The sequence below is a fragment of the Primulina huaijiensis genome, chromosome 10 (assembly GCF_012295235.1).
Source record: "Primulina huaijiensis isolate GDHJ02 chromosome 10, ASM1229523v2, whole genome shotgun sequence".
In the NCBI taxonomy this organism is placed as follows: domain Eukaryota; kingdom Viridiplantae; phylum Streptophyta; class Magnoliopsida; order Lamiales; family Gesneriaceae; genus Primulina; species Primulina huaijiensis.
This window is the reverse complement of record NC_133315.1, coordinates 2,352,476-2,370,265: the sequence shown is the minus strand read 5'-3', so window position 1 is coordinate 2,370,265 and position 17,790 is coordinate 2,352,476. Positions and strand designations below refer to the sequence as shown.

At 35.5% G+C, this 17,790-nt stretch overlaps 3 protein-coding genes across 7 annotated transcripts; 1 reads left to right on the top strand and 2 right to left on the bottom strand.

Annotated features, from left to right (window-relative positions):
* Nucleotides 1-21: 21 nt before the first annotated feature.
* On the bottom strand, nucleotides 22-3,929 carry LOC140986501 (3-oxoacyl-[acyl-carrier-protein] synthase II, chloroplastic-like). Of its 3 annotated transcripts, none has more exons than XM_073454774.1 (14): nucleotides 3,715-3,760; nucleotides 3,282-3,646; nucleotides 2,676-2,881; nucleotides 2,390-2,593; nucleotides 2,109-2,219; nucleotides 1,930-2,025; nucleotides 1,762-1,807; nucleotides 1,593-1,672; nucleotides 1,417-1,485; nucleotides 1,252-1,336; nucleotides 686-840; nucleotides 535-615; nucleotides 359-418; nucleotides 22-280 (listed from the first exon to the last, which is right to left on the bottom strand). In XM_073454774.1, the coding sequence occupies exons 2-14, from the start codon at nucleotides 3,631-3,633 to the stop codon at nucleotides 152-154; spliced, it is 1,674 nt and encodes a 557-aa protein (XP_073310875.1). In that variant the 5' UTR covers nucleotides 3,634-3,646; nucleotides 3,715-3,760; the 3' UTR covers nucleotides 22-151. The 3 variants fall into 3 exon arrangements, with proteins under 3 accessions (XP_073310875.1, XP_073310876.1, XP_073310874.1); XM_073454773.1 differs by lacking the exon at nucleotides 3,715-3,760 and adding an exon at nucleotides 3,803-3,929 and having other exon boundaries at nucleotides 23-280; XM_073454775.1 differs by lacking the exons at nucleotides 1,252-1,336; nucleotides 3,715-3,760 and adding an exon at nucleotides 3,803-3,929 and having other exon boundaries at nucleotides 686-811.
* A 1,260-nt stretch (nucleotides 3,930-5,189) lies between these two features.
* Nucleotides 5,190-8,513, top strand: LOC140985809 (zinc finger CCCH domain-containing protein 62-like). 3 transcript variants are annotated; one of them, XM_073453744.1, is made up of 10 exons: nucleotides 5,190-5,512; nucleotides 5,772-5,890; nucleotides 6,186-6,300; nucleotides 6,391-6,452; nucleotides 6,706-6,757; nucleotides 7,074-7,185; nucleotides 7,399-7,497; nucleotides 7,586-7,713; nucleotides 7,889-8,212; nucleotides 8,297-8,513. In XM_073453744.1, exons 1-10 carry the CDS (start codon nucleotides 5,364-5,366, stop codon nucleotides 8,334-8,336), a joined length of 1,200 nt encoding a protein of 399 aa, XP_073309845.1. In that variant the 5' UTR covers nucleotides 5,190-5,363; the 3' UTR covers nucleotides 8,337-8,513. The 3 variants fall into 3 exon arrangements, with proteins under 3 accessions (XP_073309845.1, XP_073309843.1, XP_073309842.1); XM_073453742.1 differs by having other exon boundaries at nucleotides 5,775-5,890; nucleotides 7,889-8,513; XM_073453741.1 differs by having other exon boundaries at nucleotides 7,889-8,513.
* A 425-nt stretch (nucleotides 8,514-8,938) lies between these two features.
* LOC140986931 (jasmonate ZIM domain-containing protein 1-like) lies at nucleotides 8,939-14,251 on the bottom strand. The gene is made up of 5 exons (XM_073455348.1): nucleotides 14,019-14,251; nucleotides 13,706-13,883; nucleotides 13,245-13,603; nucleotides 13,072-13,129; nucleotides 8,939-9,171 (listed from the first exon to the last, which is right to left on the bottom strand). The coding sequence occupies exons 1-5, from the start codon at nucleotides 14,185-14,187 to the stop codon at nucleotides 9,084-9,086; spliced, it is 852 nt and encodes a 283-aa protein (XP_073311449.1). The 5' UTR covers nucleotides 14,188-14,251; the 3' UTR covers nucleotides 8,939-9,083.
* Between the last annotated feature and the right edge of the window lie 3,539 nt (nucleotides 14,252-17,790).

Here is a 17,790-nt window from a genome sequence, read left to right as displayed (position 1 = left end):
AAAAATAAGACGAGATAAAATATAAAAGGATAAGAATCAAACCCCACTTGATTTGAAAACTAGAAATAAAAACAACATAAGATAAAACAAAAATAACTATTTTAGAGTAAAAATTAGAGGAGTTCAGCGACTCGGATTTGTTGCAGTGGTATCAGTAACCAATCTTCTTGTAGGGGCCAAATAAAATAGAGGAGTTGTGACCTCCAAAGCCAAGTGAATTGGAGAGAGCTACTTTTACGTCTACTCGTTCCCTCTTGAGGCCAACGAGTATGTTTGCATCCTGAGGAAGGAGTAGCATTTCATTAGTGTATCACATCAGAGAAAAGTCGAGGGGAATCGACGAAAAACGAATCCATACCACTCCCTCATCTGGGTATTCAAGGTTGATATTTGGATGGATCCACCCAGTCTGTATGGCCTGTATGCATCACAAGAACGACATCGGTCATACGACCTGATTGTTCGGCCAGTAAAAAGACAAACTTTATAGGATAAAACACACTCCCCTAACAAGTTTGTTCATTACCAAACTACCTTAACTGTCGCCACAGCTTCCACAGCACCAGCAGCCCCCAATAGGTGACCAAGCATACATTTTGTGGAGTTTATCCGCAGCTGAAAATTTCAGATTTTAAAGCACTATCAACATACTATAATTGACCAGATTCGGATCTTCTGAGTTGACCTCAGTATTTTGTCCAAAACATCGGAGGATAGCTTGATATTCTTTCAAGTCGGCTGATGGTGTCGAGGTAGCATGAGCATTTATGTAGTTGATATCTTCTCTAGCTACCCCCGACTGCGCCAAGGCCTTCTCCATGCAAAGAACAATTCCCGTCCCTTTAATTATCAAGAACAAGATTGTCTTTCATTCAACAAAAAACAGCTATTGAATCATGCTCACAAGTTCACAGAATATTGGATAACAAAATTAAATCCAGTAGGCTTGCTTATTTTCAAAGCGGGATGTTTTTATAATCTAAAAAACATAAGAACTTAATATTCAGGTTAAGGGAGAAGTAGGGGATATTAGCAGCACATATCATGAAAACCAGTAAGCACGTATGCTCAAAATTTCAAGTTTCTAACTATTCATAATCTTGTTTCCTTCTTCAAATGACCTATGCTCAAGGGCTCAAATGTGCCTTTTGTCTCAATTAATAACCTGACATGTTTTCTGTCAATAATCGTTATAAACGTGCAAAACATCAAATCCAGAAATTATTGAACTCAAGGAAGACAAGTGTCAACCATCAGGATGAGGCTCAGTTGCATGATAGGCATCACAAGTGAAGCCTCCACCCAGAAACTCTGCATAGATAGTTGCATCTCTCCGCTACAATAAAGACAATTTTTTCTTGTTGGAGTCCAATTCCATTTGGGTATCTGCGGCTATTTAATTTCAAAGAAGCATACCTTGGCATGCTCTAGTTCTTCGAGGAGCAGCACTCCAGCCCCTTCTCCCATTACAAATCCATCACGTTGCTTCCTCCATTACAACATGAAACTTCATATCAGAGTTGAACTAAGGATCTGAGTTTTTTAGTGAATTCACTGCAACACATTTGAAGAAGATACAACTGACTGAATACCATATCCCAGGGACGAGAAGCTTTTGTTGGATCTTCATTCCTCTGAGACAGTGATCCACAAGCTATAAATCCTCCTAATCCTGCAATTTAGTCATAATTTTAGGACAATCAATGCATGTCGTATGGGGAACATAAGAAAATATTTAATGTTACTTAGATTGAATCTAACCTATGGGAATAATTGCTGCATCAGAGCCTCCACAAAGCATCATATCCTTCAAGATGCAGTGTACTTGGATTAAACCAAGGCATGGGTTCAAACATAAATACATAACATTAGGAAAAAAATGAAATATAGAAGAAAGCTTAGTTGTGCCAAATATGGGCAGTCACTTACTGTTTCACCTCTTATAATATGATTTGCCGCACTTAGTATACAAAAGTTGCTCGTCGCACAAGCTGTAGATATGGAGTAATTTGGACCCATCCAGCCCTATATTTAAGCATTAAGGCTGTTGCTCGAACTTTGGACGAATGACTTGTGATTTATCCATGACAAAACTGAATCGAACTTACCAAATCCATTGCAAGAAGGGCAGAACCCATATTAGTTGTAGCGAAAGGTATACTAAAAGGGTTCATCTTCTTGTGTGACACCTGTAAAGCTTCTACACCATCCGTAAAAACCTGTTCGAAACATAGCCAATACTTTACAGAAGTGACAACAACAACAACTTATATAAAAATTGAATCTTTAGATATAGGCAAGTTCAGAAAGTTTCATTATTGTCACTTTAAAAGACGTAATAAAAGTACTGACAAATTTCATGAGTCTACAGAGTTCATATCATGAATACCTTTAGGCCCCCAAGAGCGGACCCAATTATGACACCGCATTTAGCCTTGTCTAGCTCATTCATGACCTCTTCCGTAATGCCACCATCTGCCAAAGCTTTTTTCCCAGCCTTGATCAAGTAGAGCACATAATTATCAGCCCTCTTTGAAAGCTTTTGGGAGACCCATCCATTGGATGAGAAATTCTTTATTTCTCCCGCAATCCGCTGTTGTGAAGAAGATGTCAAGGTTCGTACCTATAGCCCTTTGGAAAGACAATGTTTGCAATAAGAACAGTTAAGATCATACCGTGGGGAATTCTGAACAGTCAAATGCCTCGATCTGGCTAATCCCACTGATACCTTCAAGAAGATTATTATAAAATTCATCCACATCTTGTCCAAGTGAAGATACGACGCCGAGTCCTGTAACAACCACCCTCCTTTTCTTTGTAAGGACTGACTTATCTGTTGCAACTTGCTTCACCGGTTGTACAGCAGCTGCCATGGTTTTGCCTAGTGTAGAAATGTATCCATTCAGAGCTCACCACATTACAAAATTTTATAACAGGTACATATGGGAAAATTTCATTAATTATTGTAATCAAGAACTCTTATCATTCACGGAACAACTATTTTCAAAAAGAAAAAAATACATTCTTCTTAGCTCAACCAATTTCACAGCATCAATTACAAGTGATGGATCAAACAAATCTCCTTTATCTTAACGGGAGTGAATTGACTTGAGGATTCCCAGAACTTATCCAAACAAATACACTTATGTTGGGGAACTGGCTTTTAAGTCACTTCAAACTTCTTCAGGAATCCACGCAAACAATTAAAATAACCGGAACATTCATAAATACAATTCTCAATGCAACAATTAGGAAAAATCAAGTCACAAACAAGTTATTACCAGAACGAGAAGATTTACTCAACCTCCTCTGCTTGTGAATAATTGGCACAGCCTTGGATCCAAACAAAGAAAAAGAAGAAGAAATCCCCGGCGAATTATTGTATTCTTCACAGGGCTTAAAAGGACAGAAACTCATCAAACTTTGTATCTTATAACCACGGAAAGAAGACAACGAGCTCCCACCATTTTTGCTCTCAAAATTTCTCCTTCTAGCTGTGTTACTTAACTTCTTTGAGCTCCGTGCAAATTCTGCCGACTTGGGAATACGCTCCTTTTCGCTTGGTTCATTCATGCATGTTGTTGCTACCAGCCATGTACAGAGTGGAGATGCAAAAGAGGCAGTCATCACCATCTGATAAATTCAGCTGCGCGAAAACGGAAAAAAGATTCAATCTTTAGTGAAAATGGTAAGGCCCAGATGGATAGAACTTACCTTTCAGTGGAAGAAATTTAATCAAGAATATAGTTTACAATAAATCAATATCAGAACAAACTTTACACATTAAAAAACTGAAACTCACACAAATATGAAGCCCTTAAATTCAGTTGTTTTTGCAGAAGCACGGCAGGAAGAAATATTTTGATCGGTTGTTTTTTACGCAACAGACATATCGAAAAACTCACAACGAATTACGGGTTTTAACAGTGTGTGAGTTTAATGAGAGCCATTAAATTAAACAAATTCTAAATATAAATTGTCTCTTGCTATGAAAAAGACATTCAATGGTATATTCCTGAAAAGCTTGGAATATGACACTAAACACAATTAATATTTTCTAGAATTTTTGCATTTGATCGCTAATAAATTTAAACAAACCACAAAATTTGTTTGCTAGAATATGCTTTTGTCTCGGTGGAAGCGTCGACAGTGAAGTCAAAATGGTTGAAAAGCACGAAAATATCTATATCAAAGTTTATTAAATAAAATGAAATCATTTTTTTTTAGAGTAAATGTTCAACGAGTCAATTTGTGACTTGAGCTTTAATTATCATAAGTTTCGCGAGTCTAGTGGATCATGAAATTCATTAAGAAATGTATTGCATATACTAAATATGTTTCTAGTCAATTCAACCACATAAAATAAGGATAAAGGTCGCTCGAGTTTGAGACTATCATAAGTTATGAAAACGTCATGTTTCATTGGTAAGGACATGGAGATGTCCATTCATATAGATGAATGATCATTTGATGAGGCACTGAACAACCCTCCATCAGATTTTTTAAGTGGTTATTACTTATCGAGTGAATTAGTATGTGATTATGGTTGTACATTATTAGTCATTTGACCCGAGACAACATGGAGGCTCTGCGTACTAGCATGCATTTTGATATGTTTACCGACTCCATTGAGGGTCATCAAGTGACGATGTTGGGTGTAGTTTCGAAATACGTAGGAGCCAATGCACTGCAGTCAGGGATTCACCGCTCGACTACATGTGAAGATATCATATATGATCTGATGAGTTAATAGTACAAGGACTATTTGATCAGAGCATGACATGTGCTTTAGGAAAATGTGTTTTCTTAGTTGCACATACAATGTCACTATTATTACTCAACGGGACATCATATCATTATCGAATTCATTTGCAACTCTCGATAAATGATGATGCTTGATCAAATATTTATTTTGTAATAAAATATTGATTTTTATACAATTTATTGAAAGTTATTTTGTGATACTTGAAAATTTTTTAAATTATTAATATTTTGTGAAGTACTTGAATTTTCTAAACAATTGTTTCTTTTAAATTTAAATATTTATTATGTATTTTGAATTTTTATTTAATTACTTTGTTCAATAATAAAATAATAATGTTGCATAATAATAAAAATCATATATCTCAAAAATTAAAATCTTTTTAAAAAACAATTTATATTGGTCGAGTGAATTTTTATTTAATTACTCTGATTCACCCGAGGCCAATTAAAGGCCCAAATTTTGTTCCTAATTCCGTCTGCCAACGGGTACCTTTTCAAATTCAGAGACGGAGTCAAAAAAACAAGAAGCTGAAAGGTGAAACCGCAAAATCTCGCAAATAAAACAACCTTTGAAGCTGTCTCAGAATTCATAGAAAACAATGGAAGTTTCTGAGCAGAAAATGCACAATGAATCCGATAGCGATGGATACGATTCTGACGATACACAGGACGACCCGAGTTTCGATGTTCTTGAGGAGACTCGATTAACCTTCTCAAATTTCTCCATCAAGAAAAAGATGAAAGCCCAGTAAGCAAAAGAGTTATTTTGTGGAAACCCACCAGTGAATTTTGTTTCTTTATGTGGATTCTGATTAGATGCGTGACACACACATACCCGTTCTGAAACGAGGGCTGATTTTCAATCTCAGAATATTTTTTGCTGAATTATCATGTGGGAAATGACGTTTTGTTAATTTTGAGGTGTATGCTGCTTAAAATATTTATTTTTAGACCTTGACATCATTTTCCTGCAAGAATGTTTATGCGGGCATGCCTTGTTTTCGTAGCAGCTTGAAGGGAGCGAATGAAAAGAACGGGGAAGACCCTGACTTGATAACAAAGGTTGGACCCGATCTTTCTGAGCAAGACTACAAAACTTATGAAACTGTTCAGAAAATTATTGAAGGTTTGATCCGAAATACAATAAGACCGATTTTTTCTTTAGTTGTGTGTGGTTTACACATGGCCAGATTCAAGATTTTGGATGAATGGAAGTGACTTCTTGTATTTTGGAGATGAAACTTACATTTTCGTGAGAAATTACACATAATATGATAGTTTTCATGCTTTATGTCATTATGTGCATATGTATGTACGATCTTCCTAAGTAGACTCAACTAAAATTTCGCATCACAACCTATAGTTCTTGTATGGCAAAGGCTGTATTTTGTAGTTTACTGCTGTTTTTGTTATACTTTCAGGGGGTGAGATGCAGAAACTGAAAGTGGATCAGTGTAAGATTTATCTGAGGAAACACGGATTAAGATTAAGCGGCAATAAAGACACACTAATTCAGAGGATTAAAGAGCATATCGAGTAATATACTTTTCCGGTTGTTCAACTTTAATATAAAAGGTTCTTGTTCATTCGGATTCAATCATTTCATTGCTTGTGCGCACATCTCAGTATCATCAACGGTGGTGGAGAGAGTATTTATCCAGCATCTAGTTTTCTTCTCAATTGCAAAGGTATTTCTTTGTATGCTTTTTGAATTGAGAGTTTTATGCCTAATAGTTTGTGATTCAAGAACTCGTGATAAATGATACCAATTTAATTGAGGGCCGAATCAACATGTATGAAATTTAAATTTCAAAGAAAAGATACAAATTGTTTGGGAATTGTGATTGCATTGCTCTCCCTCTACTGAGTCTGTCTTCGCTCATATGCTTTCCATCTTCGGTTTTACTTTTTCCAATTAAATATTAAGTCCAAATTCTGCAGGTGATGCATGCATGGGAGATGTGGTTATGTTTGAACAGAATGTGTATGAACTGTAAGTATTTCGACCCACTCCCACTTGACAACTATATCTTTGTCTAGTGAAGCTATTTACCTCTACAGAGCCTGTGGTACCTTTTTCCAGAGATGAGCACAATTGCATCTGATGAAGACACTAAAATTGATGCATTTTCTTCTTTACCCGCAGTCTTAGGAATCTCCAGTCGAGGGACGAGAATGATATTTTCTTCCAAAACATTGAAAAAATAGATTAGTAAAATTTGAACTAAAAAGTTAAGGAGTTTAAATAATTGCTCATGAATGGGTCGTTTCTTATATATGGGTGTTCTTATATATCTTTCATGGCTCAGATTCAACATCGCATCTCGAGGTGGGAATGGCACCCCTTGTGGTACACGGGTAGTCGTGGGTCGGATTGTCAAGGAGAGCTACGGTGCTGCCAAACAGCAACACACGTTTACGGTAGGTTAAAAAACTATGCATAATCAGCTCCTACTAATGACACTTCCTCGTTTTTGCCAATACAATTGAAACTCCCAAATATTCATTCAAGAAGCTTAAGTATATTATGACTGATTCATTGGGATTCCGACTATAGATTATGCATCACTTTTATGTATATTTCTTTCTTTTCCAATTCGATGAAACTGAACTTAAATTTTTGGTTTTGAGCAGATCGAAGTGTTGTGGAGCAAAGGAGAGAAACCACTGCCTCCACTTCATCCCCTTCTCATTAAAGGCAGGAACCTTTACAGGTTGAAAACCTTGAGACAGGTTTGTGTTGAGTCGAAATGTTTCTTCTATTCATATGTCATCGCATTGTGTAATATGTGTGCTACTTTTTGCTTTTGTTGCGCTTCAGAAATGGGAAGACGAAGGGGAAAGGCATAAAATATTGTTGGAAAAGCATACTAGAGGAGGTGCTGCCCGCTTGAATAGGGAAGCACGAATACAAAAGAAGGATCTAGACAAAACACAGAAATTGAATAGGTATGGTATCTATGCAAATAAAGTTATTGATGGTCCACATAGTAATTTCTAAAAAAATGAGTTTGGAAGAAAAGTATAAACATTTCTAGAATGGGGTGGTCATACCGCATTCTTTTAAACCAGCGACACTAGAAAATTATTTCTCAATAACTTGTGAACTTCTCTTTTATATCAGGGAAATAGGAAAGGAAAACCAGAACAGAAATCGGGAACTCGAGCAAAAGGGGAAGCATGAGGAGAGTCGAAACAAACAGCATAAGGACTACAGTTCTGCAAATTGTCACATCCTAGGGCCATTTCCAAGGCAATATTGTGAAGAAATTTGGATGCCAAGAAGCAATCATACAAGTCCATTTCATGCCCAATCTCATACGATCCGCAATCCTCCAAGCTATTCCCAGCAAAATCATGCTTATCATAATCAGGTGAGCTCTACTGCAGTTGGGAATCCTCTAGTTCATGAACAAAAGCAAGCGTGTCGATATTATCCTCAAGGAAGGTGCTATCAGGTGAGCTCTACTGCAGTTGGGAATCCTCTAGTTCATGAACAAAAGCAAGCGTGTCGATATTATCCTCAAGGAAGGTGCTATTTTGGTGATAGGTGTAGGTATTTGCACAAGTAATTTAAACCGAAAAAGGTTATGGAGTTTGAAGCAAGAAAAATTATTTCAAATGAAAATGAGACAACATCAATGGCATTCTTTAGGATTATGATCACTTGCACGGTTGCCCTAAGTTACTTGTGTCAATTGTGAGATACATATATTTTTGCATACATTCTTTCTCAGATCTTTCAAATACTAACTCTCTCTCTATCTATACTATCCATGCTATACCGTAATCGACACCTCTATATACTAACTACTTTTCTTGTCCGAACATACATCAAATTTTCTTTCCCAACCACCTTTTTTACCCATAGTGCCATTATTTTTAGAACAAAACTTAAAAACTACACACATATATATATGTATGTATATGTCTATGCATGTTCGCTTTCAGCTTCCCCGGGAAACTAATCAAGAGCCCATTGAAACTAATCAAATAATGAATAGTATATCTCTTGTACGATGGTCTCATGGATTTTTATTTATGAGACGGATCAATATTCGTTTCACACAATTGACCAATATGAGTGTCTTATGGGAGTTTTTGTGAATAATAAAACTCTACCTAGGACATATATATATTATTTGTATATTTTAATGATAATTAAATTAAAAATGGCAACACATTCCAAATAAAGCATAAATTGACAATCGAACAAAGACAGAAAGGCAGCTCCCCCAACACAATGAGGAGGGTATAAACGTAATCTCAAAAGGTTATTTAATTATTTTCTGAATATATTAATATAATTATATTTACCACTACAATTTGAGCTCCAGTTGTTCATCAACCTTCCAAGATGAAGAAGCAGCTTGCTCTTGAATTTGGTAAGGCCCTCTTCCACCAGCCCTACAACAATAACATATATAAATTTTAGTAAATTTAAATTTGTTTAAATCTATAAATACAAAAAACCGCGATAGAGATGTCGAAGAGCTAAAAATGGTGGTGGATGTGGCCAATTTTAAAATCGAATGTCATATTAATGAGTCGGGTTATTGCTTAAAAGGAATGCATTAGATGAGATAATAAAAAATATTTAGTTTCAGGATATCATAAATTAAAATATCTGGATAATTTATTGTTAAAAAAGTTAAATATTTTATGAAAGAATGTTGAACGAAAGAACGACGTAGAACATCCTTAACAAATAATGTAAAACTCTGAACCCAACATACAATGTCTCAAATAAAAATTAAATAAAGGAAAAAAATGGAAGATAATTGATGATCACGGGTGATACCCTTGAAAGAGTCTGTGTCATCTTTGTACTTGGGCAGAGTAAGAACGGGAGCTTGAGGTTACCGAAAGGAAACCTGAACGTAAAGAGAGTGCTCTTATAATAACCATCAATGTATACGCAACAAACATGGATTAGATCAACACATACTCATATAAGCCTGAGCTCTCAGCCTAGTCTGGGCTATTTAAGAAGGCAATGATAATGGATCACGGACCCTGTCTGTACCCTCACTTCAGGACCACTGTCCGAGCGTCTCGAGACAGACATCAACGTATGTCCACAAGTATGGATCGCTATGTCTCGAAATCATTAGTATATCAATCAACACACGTGGGGACGATGTGATAAGACTAGAAACAATGTCATCATTAATTCTTCTCCTATAAATACTCAGGTTTGCTCGATCATTAAGGAGATTCACTTAACACTAATGTTCTTTGGTTTCCAAGTGTGCAGAACACTCAGCTCGGGATCTTCTTGCTCGGATCCTAGCGCTTCCAGGAAAGAAACATAACCCGATCAATAAATTGGCCACCCGCTAACACAATTTAGTTGGCCTTAATCATTGGCACCATCTATTGGAAGTCAGATCTATAAACGAAGATATGGTTTCTACTCGAAAATTAGTTCGGATGGATGATTCTGGAAGGGAGACCAAGGACTCAGGGGTTCCCCGAGGAAATCCTCCCCCTCACGGTCCTCTCAAGACTCACGAGTAACAATAAAATTTTGCACATTTTACCAAGAATGCTACCATGATACCAGTGAGTGCACGCTATTGAAAAAGGTCCATTCTCGACTAGATTCTGTCGAAGTCGGTCCCGTCATCGAAGAAAACTATGGGATTTCCATGGGTACCTTGAAACCCAGGTCCCGTCATCTCTGCCAACACCCAAGGTTTCCAATGCACACAGAAAAATCATGATAAGCCCCCTCAGGGAAATAGGGTCCGAGTTGACCAAAGCTGTGGAAAATCATATACTTGGGGAGTGATCAAAATGATTTCGGGAGGATCTTCTGCATATAGTGACTCTAACGGGGCTTGGAAGGTCTAGAGCAGACAAGAAAGTTTGGGAGTGGACAATGGAAGCGGGAGATGGGCCAATGATCAGATTTGGCCCCCAAGATTTGCAAGGCATCAACTTACTTCACAATGATGTCTTGGTCGTCTAGGTCAATATTCCCAACTATGACGTAAGGCGAGTGTTCGTGGAATCATGCAATTCGGTCAATGTCATATTTCAAGAAGCCCTTGACCAGATGGATTTAAAGGGATACAAGTTGGAACCAGTAGAGACTGCTCTTTTTTGTTTTTCCGGTCATATTGTATACCCACGAGGAGAGATAGTGCTTCCCCTGATAGTCGGAAGTGAGGACCTGAGAAGGTGAATCATGACAGCTTTCACAGCAGTCAGTGTGCCCTCCTCATATAACGTCATTCTAGAAAGGCCAACCATGAATTCTCTCATGGCTGTCGCCTCAACTTACCATCAAAAAATCAAATTTCCCATAGGAAACAGGGTGGGAGAAATCCGGGGAGATCAACTGAGATAGTCTGGGTGGAGAAGAAGAGAACAAGGAAGGGTGAGGATAACAGAAGGGTGGGCAAAGGAGAAGTGCATTCAATCAGGGAGGTGCAGGCCGTGATGGAGGAATAGCAAGAAGAAGTGGATTTGGTTTCCGTTCACCCCGGGAAAACTACTAAAGTGGCCCGAGATCTTGAACCCTCTACCCAGACCAAGTTGCTGGCTTGTTTACAGAGGAATGCAAACATATTTGCATGGCCCCTCTCGGAGTTGGTCGGGATCTCGTTCTATGTTGTTGAGCACAAATTAAACATTATTTCGGGTTCCCGACCTATGATGTAGAAGAAAAGACATTAGGGTAATAGCTGAGCAGGTGCAAGAATTGCTTAAGGCCAAACACATCCGAGAAGTTCAGTTCCCTACTTATCTCTCAAATGTCGTCCTGATTCGGAAAGCCGTTGATAAATAGAAAAGACATTTACATACCTTGCTGATACATCCAGAATCAACGATATTATATTTTGTACGGGTGTCGGGAATGATGACCTGGATAAAAGACGTAGCAACGGCTACATTACTTGGAACAGATCCTTTTTAAGTTTGTGACCGTTGCAGTTCGAAATCTATAAATAGAGAGATGCAGATAGGTTTAGTAGAAGTTACAAGAACAAAAGTCATATACTAAGGTACACTTTACAAAGTATTTTATCATATAATAGAGGATCATTAAGTGTTAGGAGTCCCTTGTAATTCATCGTATTCAAGAACAGTTTGTATATTGTTTCTTTGTTCAATTGAGTATACTAGGAGTTTCAGTTTGAAATTAAAGTTTTAACAATGTTAATTTCAAACTGAAATGAATTTTCGCAAATTGCTTGTAAAGATCAAAGTCTTTTAGTGTGAACATTCCCAAAAAGAAGAAGGGGTGACATAGGAGCTTGAGTTCTCCGAACATCCAAAAACAAACTTGTGTACATTTTACATTCAGCTTACTTAGTCAAGCCATTATTTGAATTGTTCTAATCTGTCAGTTTGGATTCTTTCCGTACATATTTTGTTAGCCAGCTGACGTTAACAATCGAAAATACCAAGTTCAGTTTCTAACCAGACTGAATTATTTTTTAACGAAGAAATTTTAGGAAGTGTTTATTAACCTTCCCTTCTAGACACTTCAACCGATCATATCACTTACCATTCGGGACATTGAGTAGGACTCTAGCCCGACTATTTAAGGAGGGAGTGGTGATGTCCCGGAAAGAGCTTGAGTCATCCTCGGACTCGGACATAGTAAGAGATCGGGATACCGAGGATAACCAGCCCTGATAAAGAGATTGATCTTATATAAACCATATGTGGGTATGTAACAACTAGATAAGCTGATTAGACCAGCAGATACTCATACAAGCATGGGCTCCCAGCCTAGTCCGGACTGTATAAGAAGCCTATGATAACGGATCAGGAACCCTTTTTGTGCCTTACATCATGACCACTGCCCAAGCCTCTCGGGACAGTCATCGACTTTGGGCCCACAAGTATGGATCGTCATGCCTCGATGTAAAGACTAGAAGTAGTATGAGTTGTCAGTCGTAATGACAGGGCGTGGGCAACTGTCTGCTCATGAGGAGTGTCTAAGCACTGAAAACAACACTGAAAACAAGGTTATCATTACTTTTTTCTACTATAAATACTCAGGTTTTCTCAATCATTAAGGAGATTCACTTAACATTTCCACAATCACCCACTATATATTCTCTATACAACATTTTCCTTTGGACGGATATTCGACTGACTTGAGCGTCGGAGTAGCTACGTCGGAAAACCTTTTGACGTCCCATTAACATTCTTTGTTTTCCAAGTGTGAGCAGAACACTCAGCCTGAAATCCTTCTACCTGGTTCTCAACACTCTTTGGAAAGAAACATAATCTACCCCGATAAATTGTCCATCCTAATAACTCAATTTAGCCGGTATCATCAATTACCTGTCTTTTCTCTTCTCAAGAAATCGATGGAGTGAGGATCTTCTTGCGATTGGCATATCTATAATATCGTAAAAGGGAAGGAAAAAATAATTAGTTTTTCAGTCTTTGGAAAATGATAGGAGCTGTCGTTTTGTTCTAATTAAATTAAATTACGCATTTTAAAAAAGAATTACCGGAACCAGTGTCCTCATTCAGTGGTGAACCAGGTTCTTTGCCTTTGGAGCTCGACTCTACGTCCTTACACGCGTCGGCCTCCTGTTTCTCCTTACAACTGTTCGACGAAATGACAATATTATTATGAGCACCAGTAGCTTGCGGCCGAGGCGGAAGCCCCACTCTCGCGCCGGCACCCCTTTTTTCTTGTGGAAAATTGCTCGAGAAAATGCCATATGACATTTGTGAGCTTCCCTTTTTTGCCAGGGCCACAAGCTCTTTGGCCCTGTCTTCCGGATAATCATCGAATATCAACACTCTGCCCCCGTAGAACATGGTGAGCGGAGCAATCTTGCGCTTCGCGGTTGCTGTTTCTTCGCTGAAATTAGTCGGATTACAGCGACTTCAATCAAACGCCCCGCAAAAGTTTCTAAATCAACGTTGTAAGATGAAATGGGTTATTGAGATTGAAAAAAATTACCTTGGGCTTTTCGAGGCGTAATCTGCATTAATATCAATGAAGGATTCCATCGAGGCCAGGCGGCGAAAGTGTTCATTTGATGGTAGTTGCTCTGTTCGGGGCTGAGCTGATTTTTCCTTGTTTGTTGGTGAATTCAATGCTGGTGGAGCTGAAGCAGCGTGACACGATCTGGATTTCACTGAAAATCATACAAATTTATCTCACTTTAATTTAGAGCTGAATAGTGAAGATTAAACTTTTCTTGACAGAACAAAGATCAAATCATAGCTAAACCAGAGCAAGCAATCAAAACACGAAAAAGATAGAAGGGTACCCATTGCTTCAAGGCTCTGAATCTTTCCACCAATTTCAAGATTCAAATCTCTGAGACTCCCTTTCCTCTTCATAAACTGACTCAAAAGATTGCACGTCTGCACAAAATTGGACTGCTCAGGCGCCTTTTCCGTCCCACGCCCATCAGAATCTTGCCTTGGCTTCAACATTATATTCTTACACAAAAGAACCCGCTACTAAGCACTGCAGAAACCAAGAGTTGAAGAAGCTTTGATTGCTCACTTGAAGCAAATACAGAATTCATGGGTTTCCACAAAGAAGAAGAAAATTGAAGATGCATCATTATTAAAGCATCGAAGCCTCTAGCTCTGGTATTAATGGCTTCATTAAGCACGTGATAATTGCGTACAAGTTGGCATAGAAAATTAATAAAGTGGAGGGGGAGGGCCATGCATGCAAGTATCATAAATTACAAATGCTTTCATGGAACCCCAACCATTCAATTGGTCACGTTACTGAATATTACCTATGATTAATCGATGGTGAATTTCAAATAAATCTTTAAACTCTGTTTCACTTAGAGTTTACTCTCTCGTCCATTAAAATTTAATTCAAGTTTCTAATATATTTAATTTTTTTCAAAATCATCCTTGAACCTATCCTTTTTCAGTACGTGGCGTTGTTATACCTATCGAATCTATCCAAAAACATAAGATTACGTAAAGTTTTATGTCTCTATATCATGAATTAATAGTTTTTTTAAAATAATATATCATGATTTCATATAATAAATTAAACATTTTAGGTGTTTAATTCGAAATGATGCATGGAACCCCAACCATTCAATTGGTCAAGTAAAATGGTACTTTACCGAATATGACGTATGGTTAATTCAACAGCTACAGCCTACAAGATCCATATATATGTATTTAAATAATTTTAAAATGCATTCTAACTTTATTTTTATTATTATTATTATTGTTATTATTATTATTATTATTATTATTATTATTAAAGTAATTTCTAGTTTAACAAAATAAAAAAATTGAGAAATTAAGACGCTAAATAATAAATAGTTAATACCCAGCATCAGGGATCGTGATGTAATTTTTTATATACCGAAATAGATCCTCTCAAATTACAAAAAAATTGCTCCATTTTCATTTATAAATCCTGGGCAAAAACTTGTGTGAGATGGTCTTATGGATCATATTTTGTGAGACAGATCTCTTATCTGGGTCATCCATGAAAAAGTATTGCTTTTGATGCTAAGAGTATTAGTTTTTATTGTGAATATCGGTAGGGTTGACCCGTTTCACAGATAAAGATTCGTGAGACCGTCTCATAAGAGACCTACTCTAAATGCTATCATAAAAACATACTTTTTATATAGATTTTTATGTTATTTATATTTACCATATCCCAATAAAATATTTATTATATTTACCTACACTTGAATTTTTAAATGACCATATCATTCCTAATAAAAAAAACTTAAAATAGTAAAATGTTATCGAGTGTGTCTCGTGTGAGACCGTCTCACGGATCTTAATCTGTGAGACGGGTCAAACCTACCCATATTCATAATAAAAAGTAATACGCTTAGCATAAAAAGTAATATTTTTTCATGGATGACCCAAATCAGAGATCCGTCTCACAAATCCGACCCGTGACACCGTCTCACACAAGTTTTTGTCAATGTTATTATATTTAAATTATTATTCTAGTTAATTATCAAAAAGTTATATAAAAAATAATTTCTAAAGTTTTCAAGTTTATATAAATCTTTAGATTATTTATATAAAAATTATTTAATATCAAATAATTTAATGTGGAGACTAAAACCTATCACCTGTCCATAGATTTGATTAAATACATTACAATAATAGAAAAATGCTTATTTTAGCAGATGGGAGTCATTTTTCTTGTTAAAAAAACATTAATATGTCAAAAATGATATTTATCATAATTGCTCTTGACCAAATTAATTTTAAACAATCTAAATATAATAAAAATTATATATTTTTTGAAAATACATAAATGAAAGATAATTACAAGATAAATTTCTGTAAAAATCAATTAATTTAGTCATATGTATTAAATTAAAAGAAAATAAATGAGTTTGACTGATAATTTAAAATTTAGACGAAAAAGTTGAATTTAAATTCATAAAGACTTATATTTACTTGACATAATTTATTAATTTGATTCACATTCATAATTGTTATGTTCAATTAATATTAAAATATATTATTTATTTCCTAACATTTAGAGATGAACTTTGTGTATATAATATATTAGATATGACAATGAGTCGGATCTAAACTCGGCCTCTTATTAAATCTGTTCCGACCAGACAAGTTTAGACCTAGCCTAACTGGTCTACAAGCAAGTCCGTACGGGTCCCGGGTTTGATCAAACCCGCTACTCAACCCACCTATATATTTAAAATATAAAATATACGTGTATATATATTATTAATGATATAATTATATTTTTTTAAACTAAATAATTAATACCTTATCCATAATTTTAGCTTATAAACATTTTGGATTGCAATTATTTTATTTTAATATTATATGTTCCAAATGAAAATATACCATTACAATTTTTTTTGTTATCAATTGAATACAAGTCGATATATTTTAACTTGTGATAATATTTTTTATCTTGAATATTATTAATATAAATATGTACATATAAATTTAATTATATGTTAATTTTTAAATTTTTTATTGAATAAATATCAAATTATATATTTTAGACAGGTCCAACGAATCCAACCAAATTGGACTCACCGGATTCATCTGAAACCCATGGTCACAAACTTGAGACTATGTTTCGAATTAATACAATTTTAACAAACTTGCCAACTAAAAAAACTAAGGACAATTATTTATTTTAATTTATTGTATATTTTTTTACATGATGTATTAATTGGCCTTCATGTTTGACCTTAATGAGTGCATTTTTTTTAAGACAAAAATATTGTGTAGATTATGCTACATGATGTAAATATTATTTTACACGGTATGAATACATACATGTACATACATATACATGTATGAAACATATTTTATTACGTTTTATTATATTATTTATCTTTATATTGCAAACTTAAAATTTTAAGGTACGAAGCTATTGCAAGAAGGGAAAATGTATGAATTAATGCAAACTTAAATGACAGTACAGCTACGAAGGTAGTGGCGCCTAAATACAATCCAAGTGTCACCTTTATTTAGGTCATTAATTTTGTTACTATATTTAAAAATGTATGAAGCCCTTAACAAAACATTTTGGTCATTTTAATGAGTCGACTTAAATGCTATCAATTTATTTATAAATAAAAACGGGATAATACCCGATTTGGTCTTCTATTTTTTGGGTATTTTGTTTTTTTAACATTGGTCAATAATTATTTAAGAAAATGACATCCTCAAGTGACCTCTTCAAGTGTATTCAAATACACTTGAAGAGTTATTTTGCAAATTTCTTGTAAGAACTTCGTATCATATTATCGTAAATCATATTTGATTCTCGATAATTCATGAAATTGTCATATTATTAAGTGTATGAAGTATATAGTTGACAATGAAATTAAGAAAATATGTTGTGATAATGAAATATTGTAGTAGTAATTGATTTGTGTTTGAAAAGTATGCTGAACAGCAACAGAGAAGTGACACATGCTATGGTTTTCAGTATAATTATCTGAATATTAGTTCAAATAAAATGAAACCAAGTTCATTAGAAGGATAATAGGTAGTACTACAATCTTCATGTTTTGAGTTTTGTCCAAATCTATTTGAAAA

Bases quoted from the DNA above. Each gene is read 5' to 3' on its own strand.
- LOC140986501 (XM_073454773.1), bottom strand. From the start codon at position 3,633: ATGGTGATGACTGCCTCTTTTGCATCTCCACTCTGTACATGGCTGGTA. The intron at 2,026-2,108 runs GTAAGTTCGATT...GCTTAAATATAG, and splicing joins CCCTTCTTGCAATGGATTTG to GGCTGGATGGGTCCAAATTA. The intron at 419-534 runs GTAGTTTGGTAA...TGATGCATACAG, and splicing joins AAGCTGTGGCGACAGTTAAG to GCCATACAGACTGGGTGGAT.
- LOC140985809 (XM_073453741.1), top strand. From the start codon at position 5,364: ATGGAAGTTTCTGAGCAGAAAATGCACAATGAATCCGATAGCGATGGA. The intron at 6,758-7,073 runs GTAAGTATTTCG...TTCATGGCTCAG, and splicing joins GAACAGAATGTGTATGAACT to ATTCAACATCGCATCTCGAG. The intron at 7,186-7,398 runs GTAGGTTAAAAA...GGTTTTGAGCAG, and splicing joins AACAGCAACACACGTTTACG to ATCGAAGTGTTGTGGAGCAA.
- LOC140986931 (XM_073455348.1), bottom strand. From the start codon at position 14,187: ATGTTGAAGCCAAGGCAAGATTCTGATGGGCGTGGGACGGAAAAGGCG. The intron at 13,604-13,705 runs GTAATTTTTTTC...GACTAATTTCAG, and splicing joins TACGCCTCGAAAAGCCCAAG to CGAAGAAACAGCAACCGCGA. The intron at 13,130-13,244 runs GTAATTCTTTTT...ACGATATTATAG, and splicing joins GAATGAGGACACTGGTTCCG to ATATGCCAATCGCAAGAAGA.